An 8,525-nucleotide genomic window follows, 5' to 3' on the forward strand; every position below is an offset into this window, starting at 1 on the left:
TGAAACTTGAAGAAATTATGACTTCACGGGAGAACTCAGCAGAATCAAGTCCAATGCATGATTTTGCCCCCGTTGACTTCGACTATCCTATGCAAGTTTCCATTAATATTAACATGAATGAGTTGGAAAAAATGATGCATAATTTATAGATTTTTTATCATTCATGTAAATTATAAATTTTGGATCATTTTGCAATCAATAAAATTCCCCAAATTCATTCACTCCTTAGTCCTTGCTTTTTATTTTTTTTTTATTTAACGATTTAAAATTTTAAATTGAATTTCTAGTTTTCTACTTTAAATTAAAAACTTACTTCTAATATATTATTAATTTACTACCAAATATTATTAATTTATTATATTAAGTAGCATATGTTTTGTATATTTTTGCATATATCTTCTATAGAAGTGTATATTTAACGTATACATGTGTATATGCTTTATAAATTAGTATATAAGTATATCTATATATATTGTAATGTATATATAATGTAGTATATTTTATAAGTAGTAGTATATATACATTGAATGGTGCGTATACACGTGTATCTTCTATAGAAGTGTATATTTAACATATACATGTGTATATGTTTTATAAATTAGTATATAACTATACAAATATCTATTGTAATGTTTATATATTATAATATATTTCATTTAAAGTATTACATATACATAGATTAGAGTGTATATATGTGAATAGATCTTCTATAGACGTGTATATTTAACGTATACATGTGTGTATATATATATATATATTGTAGTATATTTTGTTTAAACTTTAAAGTTTAAAGTAGTACATATATATTTGAATGGTGCGTATATATGTGTAATTGTGTATATGTGTATATATTTTTTAAATTTTAATGTAGTATAGACTATATATATAGTGTATAAATATTATTTAACGTATTTATAATGTATATAGGTGGGTATATATAGTGTATATTGAAAAAAAGGTTTTGTTTTATATTTTGACCCGGTTTGACCAGTTTTTTAAATGGGTTTGACCGGGTTTAGGTGGGTTTGACCGGATTGGGTTAAGTGGGTCGGGTTAGGGTGGTTTTTGATTTTTTTACTGTTGGACCCGGCCCGGTCCGGTCCACTTAGACCCCAACCCGGCCCCGGCCCGACCCTCAACCCGGTTAAATAACACGGACCGGTTTCGGGTTGGCCCGGCCCGGCCCACTTGACAGCCATAATAATAATTCTTCGAAAGTTCAAGGAAACGTATATTGCATAATCCATAAAAGGCATGATGTTATAAATAAATTAGAACTTACGATACAATAGGTGTTTAGAAAGTTCGATAAAAACAATTGAGACAAAAAATACAACAAAAACATTCAATAAATACAAAATAACTTTAAGTAGAGAAAAAAACTGAGATCAGAACCTTATGATTTGAATTTCGTTGTTAAGAATGCGTGAAGCCCTAATAGTATCTTTAATGGTCATAGCATAAAGCTCGTCATCTTCGAAGTTGCTATCCTCGGCCATTGGAGTTGTCATCATTGCTACAACAGCATAGAAGTAGAAAAAGCCTTATGTCTATAGAAGCAACTGATGTCTGTGTTTGTTGAAGAAGTCAATTGAAATTTTATAAAATTTGATCAAAATATTACTTAAATAGAATGACAGAATACTTTCTTTTTTATAAATTAGGTAACTTTATGTGTTTTACTTTCAATGTATTTATGAATCACGCATCACTAAAATTTTCATAAAGTTAGGAGTCTTTCCATAAATTTATAACAAATATTAAATTACTAAAAAAAAAAGTGAAAAGAACTTTTAATGAAGGGTGAAAAATTCAAATTACTTTTCTAAGGATTTTTACACTTTTAATATATTAGGGTCTTCACACTTTTAATATATTATAAATTATAGATAGATTATAGATTATAGATTATATATGCTTTGCACGTGTTTATCACGTTAACTATAATCTTTGAATATAAAAAGAACAAATTATTGTGGTTTTGACATATTTTCTTATAAATAAAATAATAAGTGTTCATTAATCGATGGAATGATTATTTCTCTTCTTATAACATGATGAGTATTGAATAATATTCAATTGTAAATCTAGTTTTTAACATTGAACAGAAAAGTTTTGTAAGAAAAATATTATTTGATTTGAATTTTTAATTTGAGAAAATAGTTCTTCTTCTTACCATATATTTTAGAACTCCTTAAATATTAATTCTCCTAATATTTATTACCATATATTTTTTCTTACCGAATAATTAGGACTCTTCAATTTTTAAAATATATTACTCTCTTACCAAAATCTTTTAAATATTATAAAAAATAAATAATAATTAAAGAAAATAATAAAAAAAATAATTTTATCTATTACAGAATCTCTTAATAAAGGATAAAAAATTTAAATCACTTTTCTAAAACATTTAATTCTCGTTCAAAAATTTTAACTTCCAAACCAAAATTGTTTAATATTACAAATAAATACACTAGAATGATCCCCCAACGCCCACACCTCCCTACTATTTATAGTCCATGTTAGCTGGAAATATTTGTGTGTAACTTTTCCTTCTTACATTACACATCACAAAATGGCATTGTTATCCATTCTATACACTATCATTTTCTCTTTTCTTCTATATTACATTCTTAACTTATTTTTTGGTAAACGTTATCCACTGCCACTACCCCCTGGTCCAAAACCATGGCCAATAATAGGAAACATGGTCCAGTTAGGTCCGAAGCCACACCAATCGACTGCAGCCATGGCCCAAACTTACGGGCCACTCATGCATCTTCGCATGGGGTTCGTGGATGTGGTGGTTGCGGCTTCGGCTTCAGTGGCGGCTCAGTTCTTAAAAACTCATGATGCAAACTTCTCGAGCCGCCCCCCGAACTCGGGCGCTAAGCACTTGGCTTATAATTATCATGACCTTGTTTTTGCACCTTATGGACCCCGGTGGCGTATGCTTAGGAAAATTTGCGCTGTGCATCTTTTTTCTGCCAAAGCTTTAGATGACTTCCGCCATGTCCGCCAGGTTCTTCATTGGAAATATATTTTATACTTGCACTTGACAAATTTTATACAGTACTACTGCAATTGTATAGGATATAGTTTTACTTGTTATAAATTTTTTAAAAGTATTACTCCATATAGGTGGTGTTTTATTTTTAATTTTTGGTAGGAAAGTGAGAGACTGAAGGAAAGTAATAGTTCCATACATGACTAGAATCTTTTCTTCGGATGCCAAATCTATAATCACATGACAGTATATCTTTTGTACATTCTTGATTAAGTAATGTACATTTTTTACTTGATTGAGTTAATACTTTGACCAAAGATAATCTTTTGTAATTTAGAATTATAAAGACAAAATCCAGAAGGCGGTTTCTGAAGTTTCTACACATGTTTCTTTCCCTTTTACTTCGTAATTAATACAATACTCCATTTTATTCTTTCCTTTCTTTTGTTTCTCCCAGTTTATAAATCAATTGTTGGCTCTAGCTTAGCACAAAAACTATCCACAGCACTAAATTTAGGCAGTTTTTTTATTAAGTATTGCTTTAAGAATCCAAGACTGGATATTAATTGTTGGTTTTGACTATATTTTTTTAATAAGGAATTGCTTTTTTAATAGTGTTTAATTTCTTGAAAAATATTTAATTTTCAACTACTCTATGTTTTTTCTTATTATAATTTTTTTTAGTAGGTGAGAAATAAGTTAAAGCACACTTGCTTTGAAATGAGAGAGTATTAACTTTTACCCCAAAAAATCGCATAATAATATATAAAAGCTAAATAGAAAACGCGTATTCATCTTTATAAATGTTTAAGTACCTATTTATATATATTCAAAATTGGAGGTCGTTAATATAAACCTACGCTAAGATAAAGGGCGCTTATGTATGGTCAATGAGTGAGAACCAACCGTGAGGTCACATATTAAAATTTTAACCGACAAAAAGTTTTGGTATTTTTTGTTCATCTATCCTAATTTCAAGCTTAAGGGATCGTTTAGTTGGGAAATATTTATTTTGAATTAATTAATTTTGAAATTAGTCATCTTATTATATATATATATATGAATTAATTTATTCCATCAATATGATATAAATGGAGGAATAAAAATTTTGAGATTAATTAATATCTCAAATCAAATATGAGATAAAATACTTATGTATTATTCGAGACTATTATATCTTATATCTCATACTGAACAATTTGCAATAGATAGAGTTATCTATATGTGTTGTTGGTATGAGATATACTTTCTCTATTTATTTTTACTTATTATCATTTTACTTTTCGAGATCAATTTATATAAATTTTAATTAATATTTTAAGGTGTATAATATAATATTTAAAATTTAAATGGTTGAAAATAACATGAAAAGGGCTATAAACTACAATCCTTTTCATAATAATATCATTAAAAACACATAAGTCAAAGTTTACGTAGATTGAGTCTAAAAAGTGAAATAGTGATAAGTAATAACTGAAAAATATTTTTTCCGTCTCAAATTATTTATTTTAAATTTTTAAATTTAATTTCTTATTTTTTTTTATTAATAAAGAAGAAATAATTTTTTTTTCATGTTTTATCTTTTGCATTAATTACTTTTATTATTAATTATTTTTCTTAATCAATTTGTGGTTAATTTGGGACGAGAGAGTGTGTGAAATTAATGGAGTTTGACTTGTCTCTTAACGCTAGCCTAATTCCAACTGCAGGAAGAAGTCCGAACACTTACACGAGCCTTAGCAACTGCTAGCCAAAAGACAGTCAAATTAGGGCAGCTCTTGAACGTGTGCACCACGAATGCACTTGCGCGTGTGATGCTGGGAAAACAAGTATTCGCCGACGGCACCGGCGGTATTGATCCACAGGCGGAGGAGTTCAAGTCAATGGTGGTGGAGATGATGGTACTCGCCGGCGTTTTCAACATCGGCGATTTTATTCCGGCACTTGATTGGATGGACATTCAAGGTGTTGCTGGAAAAATGAAGAAGCTCCACGCGCGATTCGATGCGTTTTTGACCTGGATTCTCGAAGAGCATAAGTTAAAGCCAATAAACGAAATGAAGGAAGGTGGAGACTTGTTGAGTACGTTGATTTCTTTGAAAAATGAAGATGATGAAAATGGAGGAAAGCTCACCGATACAGAAATTAAAGCTTTACTTTTGGTAAGTTCACATTTGTTTTTCAGGTCCATGCGGTAACTCCATGTTTACACTCGATGTTTACTGTTTAATCATAAATTTTTAAATATTTTTGCAAGTTTTGAAAAACATATTTCACGTTTAAAACTTTCTCCAGAAAATGACATTTGGTCCAAGTGCTAATTTTTGTTTTCTAGTATTTGGAAAATTTGATTATTTGTCAAATAATGACAAATTATATGATCAAATATTATTTATCAAATTATTTTCAAAAATTATCTGAGAAATTTATGATCAAACAAATCCTAAATTAATTTATTAGGATATGAAAATTGCAATATTCTTCAGACTTGTATTTTGAACGTGTACAGTAAAAAGTTAAAATTTTTAGATATTAAAAAAATATTCAAAACAAACTAAAAATAAAATTAAAACAAACAAATTAAAAGGAAAAAAATGTATAGTCAGTTATAATTTAATGATAAAAATACATATGAGGACACATATTATATATTTGAAGTCACATAAATATCGAATGTGAAGAATTTTTTATCTTTCATATAGAGGTGATAAAATTATTTCATGTGATAAAAATATGTTCAGTATGTAACTTAAATTGATATTTTAATCCAAACTAGATCTCAAGAAATTTTGTCAAAATATTTTTAAAAAATATTTCTTTTATTTGTTATATATTGTCATAAAAAAGAAATATAATAGTTTTATTACCTACAAAAAAATATATAGAAGAACAATTAAACTTACTAAAATTTAGTGAAAATTTATGCGAATAAACTTTTGCTCGGTTTTAGCATATTAAAAGGGTCATTAACCTTTTATTGAGTCGACTGACTTAGACCTGCCTAAATTTAATTCAACCCTCGAATGTCTACGTTAGGTAGTACTGAATACTCCTTTTTGTTCTATTTTATTCGTCCCAATTTGGTATTACATATTGATTAAGAAAAATAATTAATAATATGACTATTTTATCGTAGTATTCCTATAAATGATGTTTACATTTTAATTTGAAGATAAAATAACTAATATTAAGGGCAAAAAAGAAAATAAAAATTGTTTTGTCTTGATTAGTGAAAAATGACAAGTAAAATGAGAAATCAAATTAAAAAAATTGAAACATATAAAATTGGGCGGAGGGAGTATTAAATACAAATCTTTTCATGATGTAAAAGATAATAGTATCACATCAGAATTTGGAAAATACGTAATTTTAAAAGCATTCCACCATCTCGTCCCCAGAAATAAATTTTAGTTTGCCTTGGGTAATTTTGCCCGGGCTAGCCAAAGGGTCGAACCATTAAGGAGTCTTTTGGTTAGACATGTAATTATATTGAGATTAATTATATTGGGATAAGTTATAATATGATAAATTATATAGAAATTATTTATTTTTGTACCTTACACCAAACGGCCGCTAAGGGATTTAGGTTCCCAAACTTTAGGGACGTAAGGCTGCTTATAGAACACTTTATGACAGGATGTTTTTTTATTACGAGGTTGAATCCAGAATCTCTAGTTAAGAAATGATGAGATTCAATTTTTACATACAGTTGATTTATAGGTTAATTTTTTATTTAAAAAATATTGAACATAAAAGATAAAGTCTTTCATTAAAGTTGGCTTGAGTCTACCAATCTATTTAACTGCCCTTAATTTTGTCCTATCCTTCCCTATTAAAATAAAGAGAACAAGGGGTTGTTGAAATGAATTGTGCTGACAGCCACCCCCAACCTTAAAATTTTGTTGTACGTATTTGTTGATGAAGACATGATGAAGACAAGTTCATAATTATGAATTGCGTGACTTTGAAAAGGAACTACTATGTTTAATAGTCGAACTGGTACTTGTGGTTGCGATTGAGATAGCTCAGGAATACTTCGTACCACCAGCATTTAATAGGATTTTCAACATAGATTTTTTAGTTGAAAAAAAAAAAAATGATATTTGAAGGTTGAAATTGTGTATGAATTTATACATTTCATTTGAAAAAAAATTGACGTTCTGTGAGTGAAATTTTTTCACTTCGATTACTTCTTCAATATGAAAAATTCATCTCAAAAGATAACACAAAAAATTATTGCAATGCATAATCAAAGAATGTTTTTAAAACAATGCGAAGAAAAAAAAAAAAGTCATATTCAGATGGGTCCTTAATATTTTTTGTGAATTACTGCAGAACTTGTTTGTAGCTGGCACAGATACTTCATCTAGCACTGTGGAATGGGCCATTGCAGAGCTTATTCGCAATCCAAGAATAATGGCCCAAGCCCAACAGGAGATCGACAAAGAGGTTGGAAGGAACCGGCTCGTCACGGAATCTGACCTGACCCAATTGCCTTATTTGGAAGCAATAGTCAAGGAAACCTTTAGGCTTCATCCATCAACTCCTCTCTCTCTACCTAGAATTGCATCCGAGAGCTGTGAGATCAATGGCTATTTCATTCCAAAAGGCTCGACACTTCTTGTCAACGTTTGGGCCATTGCTCGTGATCCAAATGAATGGTCTGACCCGTTGGAGTTTAGGCCTGAGAGATTCTTGCCGGGAGGCGAGAAGCCCAAAGTTGATGTGAAAGGAAATGACTTTGAAGTAATTCCATTTGGCGCTGGACGAAGAATATGTGCTGGAATAAGTTTGGGTATACGCATGGTCCAGTTGATGACTGCAACTTTGGTCCATTCGTTTAACTGGGCTTTGCCGAGTGGACAATTGCCAGAGAAGCTAAACATGGAGGAAGCATATGGGCTGACATTACAACGGGCTGATCCATTGGTGGTGAACCCAAGCCCGAGGTTAGAAGCCCAAGTATATGTAGGGTGAACAGCCCAATTAGCAGATGACATGTTGGCTGAATGTAAAATTAGTTTGTATTGAAAGATCAATGGTTGTCAGTAAGAATATGGTGTTGTGTCTTTTTTCTTGCTATGGTCAATAATGAATTTTGCGACCTGAAATCCTTTCTTGCATTGTAATATGGTGAATTTAGTACTTGTCACTGTACTTACAATAACAACAATATGTGTAATCGCACAAATGAAATCATTGTATTTGCTCATACAAATTGAGTATTGTCTTTGGTAGTGGTATGTAAAAAGGTTTCATTAAAGTCAATTCAGCTTTTGTATTACTCTATTTTCCCAAACGAATATGTAATTGACCACAGCTAATATGGGATTAAAACGTAGTCCCGATATTTGTCCAGCCAAGTTTTGGCACGTTACTGTAAATGTTGATTGTGATATCAATGTGGCCGAGTGTTTTGGCTGAACTCATTAGCTTTGGTCCAAATTTTATATTTATCTTAAATTTTCATTGAATATGTAAAAACTATAAAATTTATAACACAATGATTTAAGACTAT

The 8,525-nt window shown here is 29.8% G+C and overlaps 1 protein-coding gene across 1 annotated transcript; it reads left to right on the forward strand.

Moving 5' to 3' along the window:
• Nucleotides 1–2,528: 2,528 nt before the first annotated feature.
• Nucleotides 2,529–8,275, forward strand: LOC107862334 (flavonoid 3'-monooxygenase). The gene is made up of 3 exons (XM_016707872.2): nt 2,529–3,022; nt 4,717–5,169; nt 7,343–8,275. The coding sequence occupies exons 1-3, from the start codon at nt 2,576–2,578 to the stop codon at nt 7,982–7,984; spliced, it is 1,542 nt and encodes a 513-aa protein (XP_016563358.1). The 5' UTR covers nt 2,529–2,575; the 3' UTR covers nt 7,985–8,275.
• The last annotated feature ends 250 nt before the right edge of the window (nt 8,276–8,525 follow it).

The sequence above is a fragment of the Capsicum annuum genome, chromosome 3 (genome assembly GCF_002878395.1).
Source record: "Capsicum annuum cultivar UCD-10X-F1 chromosome 3, UCD10Xv1.1, whole genome shotgun sequence".
Taxonomy (NCBI): domain Eukaryota; kingdom Viridiplantae; phylum Streptophyta; class Magnoliopsida; order Solanales; family Solanaceae; genus Capsicum; species Capsicum annuum.